The sequence below is a fragment of the Scyliorhinus torazame genome, chromosome 4 (genome assembly GCF_047496885.1).
Source record: "Scyliorhinus torazame isolate Kashiwa2021f chromosome 4, sScyTor2.1, whole genome shotgun sequence".
NCBI lineage: Eukaryota > Metazoa > Chordata > Chondrichthyes > Carcharhiniformes > Scyliorhinidae > Scyliorhinus > Scyliorhinus torazame.
Genome location: NC_092710.1, coordinates 248,278,277 through 248,302,589, shown reverse-complemented (window position 1 = coordinate 248,302,589; position 24,313 = coordinate 248,278,277). Strand labels below are relative to the sequence as shown.

Genomic DNA, 24,313 nt, shown 5'->3' with positions numbered 1-24,313 from the left:
TAATGACACTCTACAGGGAAATGTTCTGCACGGGTAATCATTTTTCTCTTTCTCTGATCTTTCTTAGAGATGCATTGTTGACATACAGTGAAAAACAGCAACTAGGATGCCCTCTCCATGGTTTCCGAATTTTAGATGTTGGCTGTGGAGGAGGGCTACTAAGTGAGGTACGATAAAGACTTGTGATCGTGATAAACCTATTCATTGTTTATGTATAGCATAGAGAACATCTTACAAACGACCTGCGTCATTCGGGTACCACAGTAAAAAAAAATCGATAGGTAGGGACCTGGGAGAGTGTGATCGGAAAAGACATTGTAGTTTAGATCGGGCTAGATCAGGAGTGTCCAATGTGGTTCCACAAGAGGGGCCACATTTTACCTTGGCATGAACCATGGCCCGCATTACTAAAATTAAACATTTTTACATCCGGGCGGCATGGCCCCGCAGTGGTTAGCACTGCTGCCTCACGGCGCCGAGGACCCGGTTCGATTCCGGCCCCGGGTCACTGTCCGTGTGGAGTTTGCACATTCCCCCCGTATCTGCGTGGGTTTCACCCCCACAACCCAAAGATGTGCAGGCTAGGCGGATTGGCCACACTAAATTGCCTCTTAATTGGAATAAAAATGATTGGGTACTCTAAATTTATATTTAAAAAAATATTTTTACATCCAAATGAAACATGATCCCTTTTCCAAAAACAGAAAAGCAAAATAATTGACTTATTTGTGTTCACACCTTTAGTGTGAACACTGTGGACGAATGTCCTCATTTACGAGAGCAGATACATCTACATTATCTGGATAGTGGCAAGCCAAAACAGATGAGAAAGTGTTTTGTCACTCAGCAAAGAACTTACTCTTAATAACTTAAAATCTCTTAATCACATAAAAACTCTTTCTACTTACCTCCTGTTTGCTGACTCCAGCATGCACTTTTGGTTTGCCAACTCTTTCGCTCACTGCTTCCCTCTCCGACCTTCCTGCTCGCTGTTTACCTCCCCGAGCTGCTTGCTGCCTCGCCCCCTTGTCGACCCTCCCACTCGTCACTTCCCTCACTGAGCTTCCTACTCGCCAGTTCCCTCCCTGACCCGCTTGCTGCCCTCCCACTTGTCGACCCACCTGCTCCCCTTTTTTTGCCGCTTCCCTGTACCGAACTCTCACTATACAAAATCTTGCTGGTCCCACAAAACCCTTTGGCTGGCTGTCAGTTGGACAGCTGTGGACTAGATTTTTTTTCAGACCACCAATTACTCTGCCTCAAATATCGATCCAGTTCTCCAGTAAAAATGATCAGCCTACTCAGACAGCCTGTTCCACACATTTACAACCTTATTTATGAGGTATTTCATTCTAAACTGGCTGTGCCTCTTTCCTAGTCATGGGTTTGGACTTTCTGTGGCAATTTTGAATGTATTAATTGGGTTCAACCTACTAATACTTTTAAGAAAAATATTGTCCAGCTAAAAATATATCATTGTGATTTTGCTTCAGATATAAAATGGTGATTTTTCTCAAACTATTCAAACATTTGATACTTTTATTTTTAGCCTCTCGGTAGGCTTGGAGCAATGGTTACAGGAATTGATCCTTTGAAAGATAACATCACAACGGCAGAGATGCACAAGTCATTTGATCCAGCCCTGCAGGAGCAAGTTCAGTATACTGCCTGCTCTCTGGAGGAAATGGCAGTGGAAGCAACTGGAATGTTTGATGCTGTTGTAGCCTCTGAAGTTGTGGAGCATGTTGGTGATGTGGAAACGTTTATCAGATACGCTGCACAAATGTTAAAGGTAAGGTTTTTTAAAAAAATCCAATTTTATCTGTTCATTCCCAGGACGTGGGCTTCACGACAAGGACATCATTTATTGCCAATCCTTTATTGCTCTTGAGAAGGTGGTGGTGAGCTGCCTTCTTGAGCCGCTGTCATCTGTGTGGTGTAAGACACCCTAGTTGAGTACAAGTAAAAAGGTTTGGCTCAAATTTTGATTAATCTCTAATGATTAAGACTTTTTCTTTCTTTTTACCAATAATCATATCATAGAATTTACAGTGCAGAAGGAGGCCATTCGGCCCATCGAGTCTGCACCGGCTCTTTGAAAGAGCACCCTACCCAAGCCCACACCTCCACCCTATCCCCATAACCCAGTAACCTCACCCAACACTAAGGGCAATTTTAGACACTAAGGGCAATTTATCATGGCCAATCCACCTAACCTGTACATCTTTAGGACTGTGGGAGGAAACCGGAGCACCCAGAGGAAACCCACGCACACATGGGGAGAACGTGCAGACTCCGCACAGACAGTGACCAAAGCCGGGAATCGAACCTGGGACCCTGGAGCTGTGAAACAATTGTGCTAACCACCAACTACCGTGCTGCCCTAAATGACTTCTAGATTTGTAGTGTAGCTAAAAATAATGCAATGGTGAGAGTTGTTCATTGCTAGGGTGGTTTTGGTTTAATGTAACAATAAGGTTTAGCTCACTGTGCTGTTTAGCTTCCACTGAAAGTGCAGGATGTGTAATTGACTTGTTTTTGTCACCACATTGTGAAACAAGATAGTCACGGTGATCTATTTTCCTTATCTCAGGGCTATCAACTTAGATAGGGAGGTGCAGGAATTTGATCCAGCAATTACTAAGGACTGGCAATGTATTTCTAAGTTAGGATGATGTGTGACTTGGAGGAAAGCTTGGGGGTGGTGGTGTTCCCATTCATCTGTTGCTCATGTCCTTGATGTGGTAGAGCATGTCAGTTTGGGAGGTGCTGTCAAAGAAGGCTTGGTGCGGTCATAAAATGCATCTGTTGACAATGCATACTGTAGCCACGTAACAATAGTGGTGGAGGGAGTAATTATTTCAGGTGGTGGAAGGTTCACTGATCAACTATTTTTCCCTGGATTAAGTCAGACTTCTTGAGTGTTGTTGGGGCTGCCATTTTCCAACAGATTCCTGATTTGTGTCTTTTAGATGGTGAATGAGCTTTTGGGAGTCATTCGCTGACCCCTGATAGAATCTCCAGCATCTGCAAAGTGCAAGTTAGGATTGTGTTGCATTGAAATAACCTACAGTTCACTACCATACTGGACAGTGTAGCCTGTTTGATCAGTGTCCTGCCATTATACCATTACACTGTACCCCCAATGCACTGTGGCTGAGATATGAGATATGAGATAGACGAGTGTCGTGGTCATGTTGAATGCACATCTAGATGGCCACTTTTAAATGGCCACTTTACTTCTAAAGGTCTGTATGGAAAATGGATACCGTACCTTCACAAAATGGGCTCTAGATAGTCAGGTGACTTAATTTGTGGTTTCTGTACAGACAGAGACAAACTTCATATTAGGCCTTATCTTTGGAAAGTTGTTAAAATCTAAATGGCCTTCCTTCCCAGATGTTGATGACCTCCTTCTCCAATTGCTGTTAGACCTGCTGGCTCCAAGAAAATGGGATTTCAAATAAAGATGTTAGCCTATTCATGGATGGAATGTTGATGGGATATCATTGTGTTGTTACAACACCCTGGGCAGGTGTACGGCCAGTTCCAGCCCACAGACCCTCGTGTCCCAACATAAGTGGATTAACCGACTTCCGGGTGCGGCTATGCAGAGCTAGGTCGCATATTCGGTAGCTCCCGCTTGGAACGGACTTTTGGGCTCTTTTGCAGGGTCCCCACCGCATTTGTTTGACATTTCCCGGTGTGGCAAGAGGACTGCAACACTCCCCTGACGGTGTCCCCCAGGAGTGTTGTGTCTTTTGGCTGCCAGACCCGGCAGAAGCAGTGGAAGATTTGGCTGCAAACAGGATAAACAGGGCCCCTTCCAGCATGCAAGCGGGGGAAGGGCAAGCTTAAAGCTGCAAACTGACCTGAGGACCTTTATCAAAAGTGAATTCTAACAGCAGAGGGAACAACTGTGAAAAGACCTCACCAGGGCCACTGAAGAAGCGGGGACAAGGCTTCCGGTGGCGGCCATGGAGGAGTAGGTCACGCATTCGGCAGCTCCCGTCTGGAACGGACACTTAGACCTTTTTCAGGAGTTTCCACGGACATTTTGGGGCAGATTGGTGAAGCGAACACTGCCAAAAGTATTCCCTGTCGAGACTTTTCGGCTCTTTTCAGGGCCCCCAAGGGCACTTTTTCGACGTTTCCCGGTGTGGGAAGGAGTTAATAATAGTTCCCCGTCAGTATATGGCTTTAACTAGGAGCAGGGTGACAAAAAAGGTGGTGGTGGACCAGAAGAAGTGAGGGAAGAAGGACAAAATGGCGGCGGGCGGAGACCAGGCAGCGTGGAGGCAGTGGGCGGAGGAGCAACAGGAGGGTATCCAGCGCTGCCTCAGAGAGATTAAAAAGGACCTGCTAGAGCCGATGAAGGCTTCTATTGATAAGCTGCTGGAGACACAGACGGCCCAGGGGGTGGCGATCCGAGAGGCTCAACAAAAGATCTCTGACAATGAGGACGGGATCTCAGCCCTGGCGGTAAAGGTGGAGGCGCACGAGGCGCTCCACAGGAAATGGCAGGAGCGGTTCGAGGAGATGGAGAATCGGTCGAGGCGGAAGAATCTGCGGATTCTGGGCCTCCCGGAGGGGCTGGAGGGGCCGGACGTGGGGGCCTATGTGGCCACCATGTTAAACTCGCTGATGGGAGCGGGGTCCTTCCAGGGGCCCCTGGAGCTGGAAGGGGCCCATAGAGTGTTGGCGAGGAGGCCCAAGGCTAACGAGCCTCCGCGGGCGGCGCTGGTGCGGTTCCATCGGTTCGTCGATCGGGAGTGTGTGCTCAGGTGGGCCAAGAAGGAGAGGAGCAGCAGGTGGGAGAATGTGGAGGTTTGGATATATCAGGACTGGAGTGCGGAGGTGGCGAAGAGGAGAGCCGGGTAGAATCGAGCGAAGGCGGTGCTGCACAGGAAGGGGGTGAAGTTTGGCATGTTGCAGCCGGCGCGATTGTGGGTTACCTACAAGGACCGGCACCATTATTTTGAGTCTCCGGAGGAGGCGTGGGCCTTTGTTCAGGCCGAGAAGCTGGACACAGACTGAGCGTCGGGATGGGCGATTGGGGACTGCGGTGGATATGTTATGCCTATTTTTGGTTCGGGGGGGGGGGGGCCTTTGCATTGTTTTGGGTTTCTTTTTCTCTGTGTTTTTCTCTTTCGGGTTGGGGAGGGTGGATGGGGCGGGTTGGGCACTGTTTTGGTTGGTGGCGGGGCCTGGTAGGTGGAGAGCGCGGGATTTGTTTCCCGCGCCGAAGACTGCGGGGGGGGGGGACCGGGGCGGGGAAGCGAGAATTGTTTCCCGCGCTTAGAACGGAGGGGGAGAGCCAGTGAATGGGGAGCGGGAGAGGAGGGTGTGCCACACAATGGGAGGAGTCGAAGGGGAGGCGGGAGTGGCCGGGGTCAGCAGGAGTCAGCTGACTTGCAGAAGTGCAATGGGGGGAGTAAACCAGCCAGGTGGGTCCTAGCCGGTGGAGGGTGGGGGGGAATCGAGTTGCTGCTGCTAAGATCAAGGAGGAGCTGGAGCGAGTGGGGTGGGTCAAGATGGCGGTATGCCGCTGTGGGGAACGGGCTGGGTGTGGGGTGCGGGCGCGTGGCTGGCCGAGGAGGGGTCATGGCTAGTCGGCGGGGGAGGGGGGTGGGTAGCCCCCTAATCCGGCTGATAACCTGGAATGTAAGGGGACTGAATGGGCCGGTTCAGCGGGCCCGCATGTTCGCGCACCTGAAGGGGCTCAAGGCGGATGTGGATATGCTCCAGGAGACACACCTGAAGGTGGCGGACCAGGTAAGACTGAGGAAAGGGTGGGTAGGTCAGGTGTTTCACTCGGGGCTAGATGCCAAAAATCGAGGGGTGGCGATTTTGGTGGGAAAGAAGGTGTTATTCGAGGTGTCGAGCATTGTGGCAGATAATGGCGGTAGGTACATAATGGTAAGTGGTAAGTTGCAGGGAGAGAGGGTGGCACTGGTCAATGTATGCGCTCCGAACTGGGACGATGCGGGTTTTATGCGGCGTATGTTGGGTCGGATCCCAGACTTGGAAGTGGGGGGCCTGAGAATGGGGGGGGGAGACTTCAACACGGTGTTGGATCCGGCACTGGATCGCTCCAGGTCTAGGACGGGTAGGAAACCGGCGGCAGCTAGAGTGTTGAGGGGATTTATGGACCAAATGGGAGGGGTGGACCCTTGGAGATTTGCAAGGCCGGGGGCTAGGGAATTTTCATTCTTCTCACATGTCCATAAGGCTTATTCTCGAATCGACTTTTTCATTTTGAGTAGGGCGCTGATAGCGAGAGTAGAGGATACTGAGTATTCGGCAATAGCCATTTCGGACCACGCCCCGCATTGGGTGGACTTGGAGATGGGGGAGGAGAGGGACCAGCGCCCGCTGTGGCACTTGGAGGTGGGGCTGCTGGCGGACGAGGAGGTGAGCGAGCGGGTCCGAGGAAGTATAGAGAGGTACTTGGAGACCAACGACAACGGGGAGGTCCGAGTGGGGATGGTATGGGAGGCACTGAAGGCGGTGGTGAGGGGAGAGCTGATCTCCATCAGGGCCCACAAGGAGCGGGGGGAGAGGGAGAGGCTGGTGGGGGAGATGGTGAGGGTAGACAGGAGGTATGCGGAAGAACCTGAGGAAGGATTGTTGAGGAAGAGGCGCAGCCTCCAGGCCGAATTCGACCTGGTGACCACCAGGAAGGCGGAGGTGCAGTGGAGGAAGGCCCAGGGGGCGGTCTACGAGTATGGGGAAAAGGCAAGCCGGATGCTGGCGCATCAGCTTCGGAAGCGGGACGCAGCTAGGGAGATTGGGGGAGTTAAGGACAGGGGAGGGAGCGTGGTGCAGAGTGGGGTTGGCATCAATGGGGTCTTCAGGGACTTCTACGAGGAATTGTACCGATCCGAGCCCCCACGGGAGGAGGGAGGGATGGGCCGTTTCCTGGACCAATTGAGGTTTCCAAAGGTGGAAGAGGGACTGGTGGCGGGACTGGGGGCCCCAATTGGGCTGGAGGAGCTGATCAAAGGGATAGGAAGCATGCAGGCGGGGAAGGCACCGGGGCCGGACGGTTTCCCGGTCGAGTTCTATAAAAAATATATGGACCTGTTGGGCCCGCTGTTAGTTAGGACCTTTAATGAGGCAAGGGAGGGGGGGGGTTTACCCCCGACGATGTCCCGGGCACTGATCTCCTTGATTCTGAAGCGGTACAAGGATCCCCTGCAATGTGGGTCTTACAGACCGATTTCCTTGCTAAATGTTGATGCCAAGGTGCTGGCGAAGGTCTTAGCCACGAGGATTGAGGATTGTGTGCCGCAGATCATCCATGAAGACCAGACGGGGTTTGTGAAGGGGAAACAGTTGAACGCGAATGTGCGGAGGCTTTTGAACGTTATCATGATGCCGGCGAGGGAGGGGGAGGCGGAGATAGTGATGGCGATGGACGCTGAGAAAGCCTTCGATAGGGTAGAGTGGGGGTACCTGTGGGAGGTGCTGAAGAGGTTCGTGTTTGGGGAGGGGTTTGTCAGGTGGGTTAGGCTGTTGTACGAGGTCCCGATGGCGAGTGTGGCCACAAATAGGAGGAGGTCTGAGTACTTTCGGTTGCACCGAGGGACGAGACAGGGGTGTCCCCTGTCCCCCCTGCTCTTCGCACAGGCGATTGAACACCTGGCTATGGCACTGAGAGAGTCGAGGAACTGGAGGGGGTTGGTGCGGGGTGGGGAGGAGCATAGGTGTCGCTTTATGCGGACGACCTGCTGCTGTATGTGGCGGACCCGGTGGGAGGAATGCCAGAGGTAATGAGGATGCTTAGGGAATTCGGGGACTTTTCGGGGTACAAGCTCAATATGGGGAAGAGCGAGCTGTTCGTAGTTCAGCTAGGGGACCAGGAGAGGGGAATTGGCGAGCTCCCACTAAAAAGGGCGGAGAGGAGTTTCAGATATTTGGGGGTCCAGGTGGCCAGGAGCTGGGGGGCCCTGCATAGGCTTAACTTTACAAGGCTGGTGGAGCAAATGGAGGAGGAGTTCAAGAGGTGGGACGCGTTGCCGCTGTCCCTGGTGGGTAGGGTGCAGTCAATCAAAATGACGGTGCTCTCAAGGTTTTTGTTCCTGTTCCAGTGCCTCCCCGTGTTTATCCCGAAGGCTTTTTTCAGGCGGGTTAACAGGAGTATAATGGGGTTTGTGTGGGCGCGAGGGACTCCGAGGGTGAGAAGGGTGTTCCTGGAGCGGAGTAGAGATGGGGGGGGGAGCTGGCGCTGCCCAACCTCTGTGGGTACTACTGGGCCGCCAATGCGACAATGGTGCGCAAGTGGGTGATGGAGGGGGATGGGGCTGCATGGAAGAGGCTGGAGACGGCATCCTGTGTGGGTACGAGTCTGGGGGCGCTGGCAACGGCACCGCTGCCACTCCCTCCAAGGAGGTATACCACGAGCCCGGTGGTGGTGGCGGCCCTCAAAATTTGGGGGCAGTGGAGGCGGCATAGGGGGGAAGTTAGGGCCTCGGCGTGGACCCCATTACGGGGGAACCACCGGTTCGCCCCAGGAAGAACAGGTGGAGGGTTTCCGGGGTGGCACAGGGCAGGCATACGAACGTTGGGGGACCTGTTTGTGGACGGGAAGTTCGCGAGCTTGGGTGAGCTGGAGGAGAAGTACGGGCTCCCCCCGAGGAACACCTTCAGGTACTTACAGGTAAGGGCGTTTGCCAGACGGCAGGTGGTGGAATTCCCACGGCTACGGCCACACACAGTACAGGACAGGGTGCTCTCTGGGGGGTGGGTGGGAGTGGGGAAGATCTCGGAAACTTACCAGGTGATGCAGGAGGAGGAGGAGGCCTTGGTGGTGGAGTTGAAAGGTAAGTGGGAGGAGGAGTTGGGAGAGGAGAGCGAAGAGGGGACGTGGGCAGATACCCTAGGGAGGGTGAACTCTTCCTCTTCATGCGCGAGGCTCAGCCTCATACAGTTTAAGGTGCTGCACAGGGCACACATGACCGGGAGAAGGATGAGCAGGTTCTTTGGGGGTGAGGACAGGTGTGTTAGGTGCTCAGGGAGCCCAGCAAATCACACCCATATGTTCTGGGCGTGCCCAGCGCTGGAGGAAGTTTGGAAGGGCGTAGCGAGGACGGTGTCGAGGGTGGTGGGATCCAGGGTCAAACCGGGCTGGGGGCTCGCAATATTTGGGGTGGCAGAGGAGCCGGGAGTGCAGGAGGCGAAAGAGGCCGGAATTCTGGCCTTTGCGTCCCTGGTAGCCCGGCGAAGGATTCTCCTTCAGTGGAAAGATAGGAGGCCCCCAAGCGTGGAATCCTGGATCAGCGATATGGCAGGGTTCATTAAATTGGAGAGGGTGAAATTCGCCTTGAGAGGGTCGGTACAAGGGTTCTTTAGGCGGTGGCAACCGTTTTTAGACTTTCTGGCAGAACGATAGACATTGGTGAATGACAGCAGCAGCTCGGGGGGGGGGGGGGGTTACTTTATTTTTGTTTATGTTATTTACACTGGAAGGGTCTGAGGGGGTGTATACACCTGTTGTCTTAAGTCGGGGTGTTAATGTTAATTTATTATTCAGGTATCGGGGGGAGGGGTTTGGGGGGTTGCGTTTTTAGATTGTGTTTTGTACTTAACCCTGTTGGGTTCTTTTTTCTTTCTCATTTTGTTATTGATATTTTATGAAAACCTTTAATAAAAATTATTTTTAAAAATAATAAGTGGATTAACCAGTAGCTTGTGTATTTTCCTGGGATCTTTAACCTTTGATTGCTCCAGTGAGTTGCAGGCACCATATTTATAAGTAAAACATTAACAAACTGTTTATTTATAACAAGAGTAGGAGATGAACATATAATGGAACAATGGTCTACCTATTCTCAAAACCCTATCCCACCCTCCACCCAGACACACGCAAGACAAACATACGGAAGAGGGTAGGGAAAGGATTAAAAATAACAGGGATTAAAAGGATGTGAGAGATTTGAGGATCTTCGCTGCTGAGGTTGAGGTTCTTGAAGGCTGTGATCTATTCAGAATGTGAGGTGTTGCAAACTATCGGTGAGTTCAGATCTTTTAAGGACTAGCATCCATTAGAACTCCCAGACTCTAGGTCTTCCTCTGGGGAAATCGCCTTTCAGGTCTGTGCAATTCTATCATGCGACCACCAGATGGACACACAGCCTCCCTGAGATATTACTGGAGTTTTCTGCCTGAGAGTTTTCAGCAGATTTTACATCCACTCTGCCATTTAACTGCTTGCCTTATCTCTGTGTAGAGATTCTGGCTGTATCATGAAGAGAGTTCTCAGACTGGGCTTTTCCCAGCCGTTATGACAGAGGATTAAACTGTTACAGACCTGGTGGGAGAATCTGATTTCAGCCTTTCAAACCAGTAGTTCCCTTCACAGGTCTGGTTACTACCTGCAGTCTTTTACATAGGATTGCCTTCCACAGGTCTGGCTGGGAGCCTCTTAAATCGCCTGGCAGAGAATGTGCCTTAAAGCTACTTGAGGTTTGGATCTTTCACAGAACTGACAAAATGGGGCTTGCTTCTCCTGTTGGTTGCTTGCCAGGTCCATCAACATGACATCATGGGCTATGCCATACAGCATACTGAATTAGAGGGGATCTGCGGATCAGTCCACATGGAAGCTTGTAGCCGGAAGGGGGGGGGGTTCAGTTCAAAATCAAAAGTCAGTGATTTTTAAACCAGCCAGCAGGACAGGAATTAAACAAGAAATACGAAATAGATCAGGATTTAGAAAGTACCTTACATTGTGATAATTACAACTGCCATCAACCCGTTGTGTGGACAATGGAATATGTCAATATCGTTGTCAGAGGGGTAGAATATGTCAATATTGTTGTCAGAGGGCTAAAACTGGCCAGTGATAGCCAATACCCTATCAATTCACAAGGGCAGCACATTGAGTCAGTCAAAGAAAAGTCATTGCACACCCAACACAAGATTGGATTCTGCCCTGAAATTAACCTTAGACAGTGGAGTGGGGCTAATTTGTTTTACCTGCAAGATTATATTTCTTTATCACTGAGGCTGGACCACAATTTTGACTGAAAAGCCTCAAACATCCAACCCCCGTTGCCTTCAGAGAACCAAGAGGAAGGAACATGTCCAGGCATTGTGCCCTTTTGGGGGGAGATAGTAGTTCCCTACTACTATCTGCACCCTTTACTTGTGCAGTATAAATTGTTGCTCGGTTTGAAATTTGGCATTCTTGCATCTGTCCTGAGATGAAAAGCTGTATAGCATTTTCGGTACTACAAAATAGAAAGTAATATCCACTGCTTCTTTCCAAAAGGATATGACAGGTAAGGCAGGTGAAGTTAGAGCTTGGATTAGTATATGGAACTATGATGTTGTTGCCATTACAGAGACCTGGTTGAGGGAAGGACAGGATTGGCAGCTAAACGTTCTAGGATTTCGACGTTTCAGGCAGGATAGAGGGGGATGTAAAAGGGGTGGAGGAGTTATGAAACTGGTTCGGGAGAATATCACAGCTGTACTGCGGGAGGACACCTCAGAGGGCAGCGAGGCTATATGGGTAGAGATCAGGGATAAGAAGGGTGCAGTCACAATGTTGGGGGTTTACTACAGGCCACCCAACAGTCAGCGGGAGATAGAGGAGCAGATAGGTAGACAGATTTTGGAAAGGAGTAAAAGCAACAATGTTGTTGTGATGGGAGACTAACTTCCCCAATATTGACTGGGACTCACTTAGTGCCAGGGGCTTAGACGGGGTGGAGTTTGTAAGGAGCATTCAGGAGGGCTTCTTAAAACAATATGTAGATAGTCCAACGAGGGAAGGGGCTGCACTGGACCTGGTGGATAGTCAGAGACTTTTTCCCAGGGTAAAGGGGTCAATTACTAGGGGGCATAGGTTTAAGGTGCGAGGGGCAAGGTTTATAGGAGATGTACGAGGCAAAAGTTTTACACAGAGGGTAGTGGGTGCCTGGAACTTGCTGCCGGAGGAGGTGGTGGAAGCAGGGACGATAATGACATTTAAGGGGACATCTTGACAAATACCTGAATAGGATGGGAATAGAGGGATACGGATCCCGGATGTGTAGAAGATTTTAGTTTAGACGGGCCGCATGGTCGGTGCAGCCTTGGAGGGCTGAAGGGCCTGTTCCTGTGCTGTACTTTTCTTTGTTCTTTGTATGAATGGTTTTGATCTCAGCTTTAAAATGGAACCTTTCACATTTTAATTTTCCCCAAAATTATCCATTTGGTTCTCTAGGCAGCAGCTGATTTCCTCATTACATATGATCACATGGAAAAACCTGACAGAAAATAGCATTGTGTATCATATGATGCTATATATACAAAAGGGTATACATATTTGAAGGGTACTATATACGCTTATATATGTCGTATTTAAAACAAAAGATCTGCATTATTGCTGTAGCATATCGTTGAATGAGGATAATGGTAGTGCATTTGTACATCTTATGGTGAGCTCTGCTTCTTGTGAGCCTCAGGTGCCTAAGAATGGCTTGTACCTGCACAGACTGATTACCTAACGGGGTGGAGGGGTTTGTAGGCAACTTAGTCCTGTATGACAGACTTAATGTTCTTATGACCTTCCATCTGGTGATTTATACATGAGACAGAGGCACCACAGGCAATGTTGCTGAACAACCTGGTCCTCGAATGGAACTTGCCTGTCAATATTTGGCCAGGTAGCTCCAGCTAAGATTGCAGGTTAATGTTCTCCTTGAATGTTTGCCTTGATCCTCTCTGGTAAGTTGTGTGGTTCTAACTGATTCAGCTGTGCACACTTGACACCATTGAGCCTTAGTTGTACCAACCTGCCCTCAAACTCTCTCGGCTGGTACGTGGGATGTGTTCCTGCAAAAGTATGTACCCAATCTTGGAAAAACAGAAAAGTGATTTCTGGGTAGTTTGAACTGGAAGTCACTGGATTTCTACATGTCAGACATCCAACAGACCAGAAAAAAATATTATTAAGCTGATTTATATTAGTGTGGCAGGCAGCTTGCAACTGCAAATAACTGAAATCATTTTTTCCTCCTTAATCAGCCTGGAGGATCACTGTTCCTAACAACAATTAACAAAACGTTCCTGTCCTACGTGCTAGCAATTGTAACAGCTGAGAAGATATTAAGAATTGTACCAAATGGGACACATGAATGGGAAAGGTTCATCAATCCTGACGAATTGGAGAGACTTCTAGTGTCATGTGAGTAATATGGAGTTTTATCTCTTCGTTTTTCAAAGACACATTTTGTACATGGGAAACAGGACATGTATTTTACCCTTAAATTTATCCAGAGCTAAATATGCTTTAATTTGTGAATGTTGTTTTAACAGTTAGGTAAGTCAAATTCCTCATTTATTATCACTGAACTAGTTACCCAGGATAGCTTGAATGGATTAGTTAAATACTTTTGGAAACGAAAGCAGTTTTATTTTGAATAAAGGTGAAAGATTGTAAATGATCTATGTGAATGGTAAAAAAGGATTTTTTAAATATAAATTTAGAGTACCCAATTATTTTTATTTCCAATTAAGGGGCAATTTAGCGCACATCTTTGGGTTGTGGGGGTGAAACCCACGCAGACAGGGGGAAAATGTGCAAACTCCACGCAGACGGTGACCCGGGGCCCGGATTGAAACCGGGTCCTCAGCGCTTTAGGCAGCAGTGCTAACCACTGCGCCACCATGCCGCCCTTGAATGATAAAAATAAACTGTTGTGCAGAGCATGGACTGCAGGGTCTATGCTATGACAATTCATCTTAGTGTGACCTAAGAGCAAGAAAACCATACCGCTACGCACCACAAATGTGAAAATATTAATAACAAAATAAACCTTAATTTCTTTTCTTTCTCTTTCCAAAAAAACCTTTTTACTTTGCACTTCCTTAGTTCAGGCAGATGAAAAAACCTGATATCCTGTCACTGATATTTTTAAGCCAAGCTTTGGGTGATGAATGATATACCGCATCTGGGGCAGCACGGTGGCGCAGTGGGTTAGCCCTGATGCCTCACGGCGCCGAGGTCCCAGATTCGATCCCGGCTCTGGGTCACTGTCCGTGTGGAGTTTGCACATTCTCCCCGTGTTTGTGTGGGTTTCGCCTGCACAATCCAAAGATGTGCAGGCTAGGTTGAATGGCCACACTCGATTGCCCCTTAATTGGAAAAAGAAAATGAATTGGGTGCTCTAAATTTTTATTTTATTTTTTAAATACCTCATCTGATCTTTCCCTCCTTCTGCTCTCCCACCCTCCCTTCCTGTTCTGCCACCTCTCCATCCAGTCTGATTGCACCGTGGCCATAATTACAATAATTTTTTTACATAACAGCAGAAAGGCACATGTGATATGCTTGTCTGAGCCTCTGATGAACAAATAAGATCCTTAGGGTAGTGTCCAACCATCTTCAGCCGTTTCTTCAATGACTTTCCTTCCACCATAACGTCAGAAGTGGGGATGTTCGCCGATGACTGCACAATGTTCAACACCATTCACGACTCTTCAGATTCTGAAGCAGTCCATATCCAAATGCAGCAGGACCTGGACAATACCAGGCTTGGGCTGACAAGTGGCAAGTAACATTCATGCCACAGAAGTGCCAGCAATGACCATCTTCAATAAGAGATAATCTAACCATTGCCCCTTGACATTCAATGGCATTACCATCACTGAATCCCCCACTAACAACATCCTAAGGGTTACCATTGACCAAAAACTGAACCAGACTAGCCATTTAAATACTGTGGCTACAAGAACAGGTCAGAGGCTAGGGATCCTGCGGCAGGGAACTCGCCTCCGGACTCCCCAAAGCCCATCCACCATCTACAAGGCACAGGTCATGTGTGTGACGGAATGCCCTTCACTTGCCTGGATGAGTGCAGCTCCAACAACACTCAAGAGGTTTGACACCATCAGGAACGAAGCAGTCCGCTTGATTGGCACCCCTTTCTAAAACATTTGACCCTGCCTCTGAACAATGACAGCAGTGAGCACCTTCTACAAGACGCAAAGCAGGAACTCACCAATGCTCCTACGGCAGCACACTCCAAACCCAAGACTGCTACTATCTAGAAGGAAAAGGGTTGCAGATACATGAGAACATCAGTACCTGGAATTTCACTCCAAGCCACCCACCATCATAACTTGAAAATATATCGCCGTTCCTTCACTGTCGCTGGGTGAAAATCCTGTGACTCCTTCCCTAACAGAAAGCAGCTTACCACCACTTTCTCAAAGGAAATTATGAATGGGCAATAAGTGATGGTTTAGCCAGCAATGCCCGCATCCCATGAATAAATTTTTAAAAAGCTTGTTCTCCTTTATTTGTGCTGATTATCTGAATTCTTGGGTAGGAGGTTAATTTTGCTGAGCTTTAAGGATGTTCGACAAACACTTGGAACTTGTGACAAATAAACTGAAAAACAGCTGAAAAATAATGATAACTTTAAATTGCCGAACCAGTAAAATCTGGCAGGCCATTTTTGCATTAATGAGATGTAAAAGAAAATTCTTTATATAAAATCTCCCCTGACTAAAATGGGGGAGCCCGTCTTTGCTGTTCTATTCTTCATGCACGATCTCCCTCAGCTGTTCGACAATATGAATAATATGGTGACATTTTATGGAAAATATCAATTACATCTTATGTTCATTGTTGGAAGAAATAAAGAGTAGTTCAACATTTTTTATATTTTGTTAAAGTGAAGACATAGCAGAGCTTTTTTTTGAAGTAACAAATCAATAAATCAGATGTTTTTTTCTTTAAATGCTTTCCTTGTTTTTCCATTTATGCTTTTCAGGTGGGTTCACAGTAGAGACTATCAATGGAATGCTGTACAATCCTCTATTTGGTTCCTGGAGTTGGAGTAGTAATGCTGGTGTAAATTATGCACTGCATGCGGTAAAAAATAAAATTGAAGAGCAATCGGATTTCACTTCAGAAACAGGTGACAGGTGTGACAATGGCATCAATCAGTCGGAATCCAGTGCTAGCTCCACAGTCACGTTGTAGGAAAGCGAGCTATTTAATCCAGTACTCATACAAAAATGCTGCTGTACTAATATAAACGGATTCATCAGACCGATTATGGATAGCTGCCTCATCAAGGGTGGGCAAACGTTTAAATCTGGAAAACAAAATTGTAAGCAGACAACAAAACGTGCATTGTTTCAAACAATTTACTTAAAATCTCTCTTATACCTGTTCACTCTTATTCCCCCTCCTCCGTCAGCATTGTTTTTCTCCCATCATAATGATGATTGTAAGGTTTCCTTTAATTGTTTGGAAATTTTGAATTGATTTTTTTGCACCCAGTTTGAAGCTGGCAATGCATCATTGCAGAATTTTGTTCTATAAAGTGAACAATGTTTACTGGGCCACATTTGCCATTTAACCCAGTGACTTCTTTAAAAAAACTTGTGGAATTAGTAACACAATCTTTCTTTCCAGGAGTTGTGTTCATTATTTCTGAATATATCTGCATGATATATCATCCTTCCAGTCCAAGGGAACAAGCCCTAACCTCTAACTCTAACAAGTTGCTAAAGATACAGACAAAAATGTGGGTGGGTGTCATCTGGACTGGCAGCCCTACGTTTTGAGGCTCTTAGTTCCATCTAACTGATCATTTTATCTCAGCTATTTTAACATTTGCAATTTCCAAGTTGACAGTGTGACTCATTCTTTGTAATTGAATTTCAGCTACAGTAGTGATGTCTGACGCAAAGTAATCATTTCAGACTTTTTACTATATACCCCGAGAGTCCATTTAAATTGGTCCTGATGAATCCTTCAATAGTCCTATGCATCTTTAATGGCGATCTGACTTCTGATATAGCCAAAAAGCCTTTTACCATTGTGACTACAGCTGTCCACGATCTTCTTCTCCATTGACCTTTTAGTTGCAATGGTTACAGTCTTTCTTGCTTCTAATCATGCACAATACTTGTCTCTGTTCTCCCGTGAATTATTTTCTTCAAGACTATAGAAGCATTTTTGTTTGAGTTTAATTTGTCCTTCTGCCATATTTCAATTTTGCTTCTCACTGTAAGTTCAGCATACCATTTCATAAGGAAAATGCTTTGTTAACTGCTGAACTTTATAATTGCACCGATATGCTCATATGGCTCTGTATCATTTTGATGTGTTGAAATTTCACAGCATTGCCTGTAAATGGATAAACTCTAAAGCACCAAGTGCTATGCTAGTACAATCTTCCTTATGCCCCACATGAAGTGGCTGTTGCCTGCGACACTAGCAGAATTCAACTATTACAGTTCCGATGAAAGGTCATTGACATGAAATGTTGGCTTTGTTTCTCTCCTCGTGTTGACAGCATTTACTGTTTTTATCTCAGGTCTCCCACATCTGCAGTATTTTGTTTTGATTCCCTACACAGATATCATGTCTGCTTGCATAGGAACAAGGAGTCATCCATTTAACCCTTGAGCCTGAATCGTTGCTGGATTAGATCATGGTTGATCTGTACTTCCAACTCCATTTGCTCTGGTTTGCTCCATATCCCTGGTCGTCCAAACTTAAAAAATGAAATTTGTTGACCTCAGTCTTTATTTGGGTTGCAAGGACCACACTGCACATCTGAGCTCCCTTGACATCCGAAAAGTCATCCTGGAGTCATTACAGCTTTTCATAAGAACATAAGAACTAGGAACAGGAGTAGGCCATCTGGCCCCTCGAGCCTGCTCCGCCATTTAATGAGATCATGGCTGATCTTTGTGGACTCAGCTCTACTCTCCGGCCCGTACACCATATCCCCGAATCCCTTTATTCTTCAGAAAGGCATCTATCTTTTTCTTAAAAACGTTTAAAGAAGGAGCCTCAACTGCTTCACTGGGCAAGGAATTCCAGAGATTCACAATCCTTTGGGTGAAGAAGTTCCTCCTACACTCCGTCCTAAATCTACCTCCCCTTATTTTGAGGCTATGCCCCCTAGTTCTGCTTTCCCCGACCAGTTGAAACAACCTGCCCGCATCTATCCTATCTATTCCCTTCATAATTTTATATGTCTCAATAAGATCCCCCCGCATCCTTCTAAACTCCAATGAGTACAGTCCCAGTCTACTCAACCTCTCGTCATAATCTAATCCCCTCAACTCTGGGATCAACCTCGTGAATCTCATATTTAGTGAATTCTAGTGAATTTCATATAAGGCTGATACGATTGAGTGCCACAGGATGAACAAATCATGGGAATGCCATGGGAAGACATGCATGATTCTATTCTTGTAGTCGCTGATCAATTTTACATTGACAGCATGGAAGCCCTTGCCCACCGTTCAAACTTCCTGTTGCACATCTTCGAGGAGCATTGTGCAATCTGTACAAAATTGGATTTTATCATTCATTTCTGTATTGCCAATGATCTTTAATTTGCTGCAGTTCTGTAGTGAACATTGTTTTTTATGGCAGGTGTAATTAGAGATTAGGCTATTGTGTGCTCTCTGCTTCAGTTCAAGCAACATTCTGATCATTCTCAACAAATCAAAAACCAATTGGCTGCGACTTTGTACAATGCGTCATACAATATCCTTCACTGCATCACTCAAATTAAGCTGTACAATATTGATCCAGTAGTTTGGTGCCAGGAACCTACAAGTGTGTCACATCCACAACACTTTGAAGAAGTTCTATAACAATGTGACTGAACTGATGGAAGTAGCCGGGATCATTTGATACAGTGGTTTGTCCAACATCTTGGTGTGTATATGATTCGGGTAATTCTTATTTTTGAAAAGCACATATTGATGTCATCAGTCTGATGCAACTCTTTAGATTAAGGATTCAAAGAACAAAGAAAAGCACAGCACAGGAACAGGCCCCATGGCCCTCCAAGCCTGCGCCGACCATGCTGCCCGTCTAAACTAAAAACCCCTACCCTACCATATCCCTCAATTCCCATCCTATTCATGTATTTGTTAAGAATCCCTTAAAAGTCACTATCGTATCTGCTTCCACTACCTCCTCCGGCAGCGAGTTCCAGGCACCCACCACTATCTGCAAAAAACTTGCCTCGTACATCTCCTTTAAACCTTGCCCCTTGCACCTTAAACCTATGCCCCCTAGTAATTGACTTCCACCCTGGGAAAAAGCTTCTGACTTTCCACTCTATCCATGCCGCTCATAATCTTGTAGACCTCTATCAGCCCCTCAACTTCGTCGTTCCAGTGAAAGCAAGCCAAGTTTCTCCAACCTCTCCTCACAATTAACACCCTCCATACCAGGCAACATCCTGGTAAATCTTTTTTGCAACCTCTCCAAAGCCTCCACATCCTTCTAGTAGTGTGGCAACCAGAATTGAACACTATATTCCAAGTGCGGCCTAACTAAGGTTCTATAAAGCTGCAACATGACTTGCCAATTTTCAAACTCAATGTCCTGACTGATGAAGGCAAGCATTCCTTGCCTTCTTGACTACCTTTTCCACCTGCGTTGCCCCTTTCAGTGACCTGTGTACCTGTACACCCAGATCCCTCTGCCTATCAATACTCTTGAGGGTTCTGCCATTTACTGTATGTTTCCCATCTGTATTAGACCTTCCAAAATGCATTACCTCATATTTGTCCGGATTAAACTCCATCTGCAATCTCTCCACCCAAGTCTCCAACCAATCTATATCCTGCTGTATCCTCTGACGGTCCTCATCACCATCCGCAATTCCACCAACCTTTGTGTCATCCACAAACTTACTAATCAAACCAGTTGTATTTTCCTCCAAATCATTTATACACATTACAAATAGCAAAAGTCCCAGCACTGATCCCTGAGGAACGCCACTAGTCACAGCCCTCCATTCAGAAACGCAACCTTCCACTACTACCCTCTGTCTTCTATGACCGAGCCAGTTCTGTATCCTTCTTGTCAGCTCATTTCTGATCCTGTGTGATTTCACCTTCTGTACCAGTCTGCCAAGAAGGACCTTGTCAAAGGCCTTACTGAAGTCCACGTAGACAACATCCACTGCCCTACATTCATTAATCATTTTCGTCACTTCCTCGAAAAACTCGATCAAGTTAATGAAAAACGACCTCCCCTTCACAAAACCATGTTGCCTCTCGCTAATATGCCCACTTATTTCCAAGTGGGAGTAAATTCTGTCTCGAAGAATCCTCTCCAATAAATCCCCTGCCACTGACGTAAGGCTCACCGACCTGTAATTACCTGGTTTATCCTTGCTACCCTTCTGAAACAAAAACAACATTGGCTATTCTACAATCCTTTGGGACCACCCCTGTAGCCAGTGAGGATACAAAGATTCCTCTCAAGGCCCCAGCAATTTCCTCCCTTGTCTCTCTCAATATTCTGGGGTATATCTCATCAGGCCCTGGGGACTTGTCAACCTTAATATTTTTCAAGACCCCCCAATACTTCCTCCTTTTTGATCTCAACATGACCCAACTACCTACCCCTCCCTCAGACTCGTCCACCAAGTCCTTCTCTTGGGTGAATACTGATGGAAAGTACTCACTCAATACCTCGCCTATTTCCTCTGGCTCCACACATAGATTCCCTCCCCCTGTCTTTGAGTGGGCCATCCCTCTCCCTGGTTACCCTCTTGCTCTTTATACATGTATAAAAGGCCTTGGGATTTTCCTTAATCCTGCTGGCCAATTACTTTTTGTGACCCCTTTTAGCCCTCCTGACTCCTTACTTAAGTTTCTTTCTACATGTATTCCACACTTGCTTGTGTTCCCAGCCTCCTAGCCTTGACAAATGCTTCCTTTATTTTTGACTAGACTCACAATATCTCTCATTATTCAAGGTTCCAGAAACTTGCCATACTTATCCTTCATCCTTACAGGAACATGCCGGTCCTGAATTCCTATCAACCTACACTTGAAATCCTCCCACATGCCAGATGTTGATTTGCCCTCAAACATCTGTCCCCAATCTACTTTCTTCAATTCCTCCCTAATATTGTTGTAATTAGCCTTCCCCCAATTTAGCATCGTCACCTGCGGACTACACATATCTTTATCCATCAGTACCCGAACCTTACTGAATTGTGGTCACTTTTCCTGAACTGCCCCCCTACTGAAATGTCAGCCACCTGGCCGGACTCATTCCCCAATACCAAGTACAGTACGGCCCCTTCCCTAGTTGGACTCAGTCAGGATATTTCATGCTTGTCTGGCTGATGGAAAACTATGTTGGTGCTAAACAGTTGAAGCTCAAATACATTTACATTTATTTATACAAAGAAAGCTATTGTTATTCAACTTCCTGGCATTTTTGGCGTTACTGACACTAGCATACTGTAGCATTTTTGCTAACTGCACACACTAAATTTGTTCATGTCTCCTAGTGTTGTAGTATTCCTATTATCCAAGTCAATTCAGTTTTGTTCATTTGGTGGTAGACACCTTGTTAGATGACGAAGTCCAAGCTGTAAGTGACTTCATAATTTTCTGTGGGACCTCTCATGATTGAAGTGTCCAATGTGCGATTGGCATGGATGTCCACAGAACTGGCAGTTTATGTTGTGGTTGTTGTTTGGGAGAACATCCGTAACTTCACCACTCCGGCCTTCCTTGTAATGGAGCCAGGGAGTCTGGAGAAAGGGTTGTAAAACTCAATTTGCAATATAACTTATTCATATGGATTACAGAATCCAAGAGAGACATGGAAGGTAAAATGATTCATTTGCATTTCTGTTTGAGAGCATCCAACAACATGCTACATTTTCATGGAGATGTGATCTGGGGGTAGAAGGTTTTTTTGATTAATGTATCAATATATGTTTGCTGACAGAAGTAAGCAGTTGAGTTTGGGAACAGACAGTGGCATTGGAAATTTGGTCTTGTATAGGCTATAACTCACTGAGTGGGGACAGCCAAAGGAATGTTAGTTAGGCCTGCATCTGAACTGAGAAAAATACTAATTTTATCATTCACTGTGCAGAATGTTGGTGGGAGCTGAAGCCCAGTTTAGAGGAGGAAAGAAGACGGAAGATTTGCCTAGTCTGAAGTTAGTGGAAGAAGTCTGTAATGGCCTCACAGTCTTTTGGCAAAAAGCAGTCAGCCTGAATAATTAGCTTGGAAAGGTTATCCAGAAGCTTTGCAAGCAGTCTGGCAAAAATCAGTCTATGTATGTCTAAAGCCAACACAAAAGGCTGAAGCGTCCAGTCAACAGATCTTTAAAGAAGATTTGAGGATTGCTTAGCCAAAAGCAATGGTAGGTGCCCCATAATTTGTATTTCAAGGAATAGTATGCGTACTCTGCCAAAAGGTGGGTCATTGGCTCATTGTCTGCTAATGCTTCAACCTGAACTATTTTATTAGCGGTTTTTGATAGTAGTGATTTTACATTACCGTCTAATCTTAGGGGCAAGGCAAGTCCCAAGTCTATCACAGCTGGAACTGGAATTGAACCCTCAATGTTGGTGTTAGTCTGAACCATATGCTACCTATCTAGCCAACAGATTTCCTACAGCTGGAATGCTAAGAATGAAATTAAATTGTGGAGTGCTGTGGCGTAACTTTGAGTTGGTCCCAGGAAAAATGAACAAACCTTCAAGATTATTGTAATGTATAAGGAAGCAAAAAGTAAAATTGAGTTTACAGAGTAATTATAAATGATAATGTTAAGTTAATAGTACTTATTTAATTCTTTTTGATATAGAATAAAGTTAGATTTTTGTTTTAAAACATAGTTCTGGGAGTTAATTATGGGTGTTTGATTTATTCTTTCAACATTAATGTTCCTTCACAGAATCATAACACTACAAACAGCATATATAGATCCTGATGTTGTTCTTTACACTTTACTTGTAGTTGTCGTGCTGCAAATACCCTATTGGCCATCTCATGGTTGGTCTTAAAATTGTACAGTGATTTGGGTAAAACATCCTCTACAAGGCTATCTAGTCGGTTTAATAGGATCCTTGTAAGTATAATTTCTGTGACTGAAAGAATCCTCAATAGTTGCCATGTTAATTTTTGGATATGTCAACATCCTTGAGGTCCAGTGGAACATTTTCCTGCTTCCAGATACACTTGAAGATGGCTGTAAGTTTGTACAGGCTCTGTACTAATAATCTTCCAAATCTCTGCTGGAATGTTGCCTGGGCCAGGATCTTTACCTTGTTTGGTTGATGTGACTGCCCTTTTCACCTCTTTAGCGGAAGGAGCAAGAGACAGGCTTTCTTTCTCAGGCAACAGTTAAATTTGATGCAGAGAATCTGCTAAGATATGGGAATCTATGTTGTGAAGTTGGACAAAGTGCTCACACCACCTTTCATTACACTTGCCTTATCAGTGATTAGTTCAGTTCCATCAGTTGTTAACACAGCAGCAAAAGCTTTGGTGGGTGGCCATGCACACTTCACATTGTAAAAACCCTGATCATGTCTCTCAACAAGATGTCGCAGTTCACTAGCTTTTGCATTCCAACAGTCATTCTGCATTTCTCTTAAAGCATGCTGGAGTTTTTGTTTAACATTTTTATGGATCTGATCCTTGGTTGTTGACAGTGGGGCTGCCAGAAGACTTGTATATGCCAGTTGTTTCTATTTGAGAAGATTTTTTCATCATTCTCGTCAAGCCAATCTTGGTGCTTGCACTTGCAGCATCTCAAGACGTTTACTGAGGTCTTCAAGGTTTGATCATGGCGCTGCTTCCATTCAACTTCCATGTCATGCAGGGAGGAAGATCAAACTACAGAATGCTGTATTATTGTATAGCAATAATAGGATTGTATAAGGCATTGGTAGGACTCTTGAAGAGTTTGACATCTAGCTTTGGTCATGGTTGGCAACTTGATTTGGGATGTCTTGCCTGGATCTTTAGACTCAGCTTGGTGTGGATCAGGCAGTGGTCTGAAGAGCCACCCAGGATTTGCCTTCTTCCAGACCCTTCCATCAGGCAGAAGATACAGAAGTCTGATGACCCGCATATCCAGACATAGGGACAGCTTCTTCCCCACAGCTACTGGAGTCCTCAACGCCCCCCCCCCTCGGATTGATCTGTTCCTTGCAAGAACACTAGTCACGATGTCCTATGCTGCTCTTGCTCATGTATTTGCTTTGTTTGATCCCTTTCTCCGCACTGTAACCAATCACTGTTTGTCGATGTACCATTTGTCAATGTACTCTGTCGATTATTCTTTTTTGTCTACTATGTACATACTGTGTACATTCCCTTGGCCACAGAAAAATACTTTTCACTGTACTTCGGTACATGTGACAATAAATCAAATCAAAGTCATCACCTCGCATGGCATGAGCCATCAGCCTTTTGTGATCCTGGCTATCAGCAGAGAATCTCTGAACATTGTTCAGATTCCAGCATTAGAAATTGCTGTAACTAGAGTTTGTATGTTTTGTAA

The 24,313-nt window shown here is 46.2% G+C and overlaps 1 protein-coding gene across 1 annotated transcript in view; it reads left to right on the top strand.

Moving 5' to 3' along the window:
• coq3 (coenzyme Q3 methyltransferase) overlaps positions 1-24,192 on the top strand; it is a 28,615-nt gene extending 4,423 nt beyond the window's left edge. The window contains exons 3-6 of the mRNA XM_072499589.1: positions 68-167; positions 1,550-1,792; positions 13,018-13,177; positions 15,771-24,192. Of these exons, the coding sequence (XP_072355690.1) occupies positions 68-167; positions 1,550-1,792; positions 13,018-13,177; positions 15,771-15,982 (715 nt within the window). The 3' untranslated portion in view covers positions 15,983-24,192. The remainder of the gene's footprint in view (positions 1-67; positions 168-1,549; positions 1,793-13,017; positions 13,178-15,770) is intronic.
• The last annotated feature ends 121 nt before the right edge of the window (positions 24,193-24,313 follow it).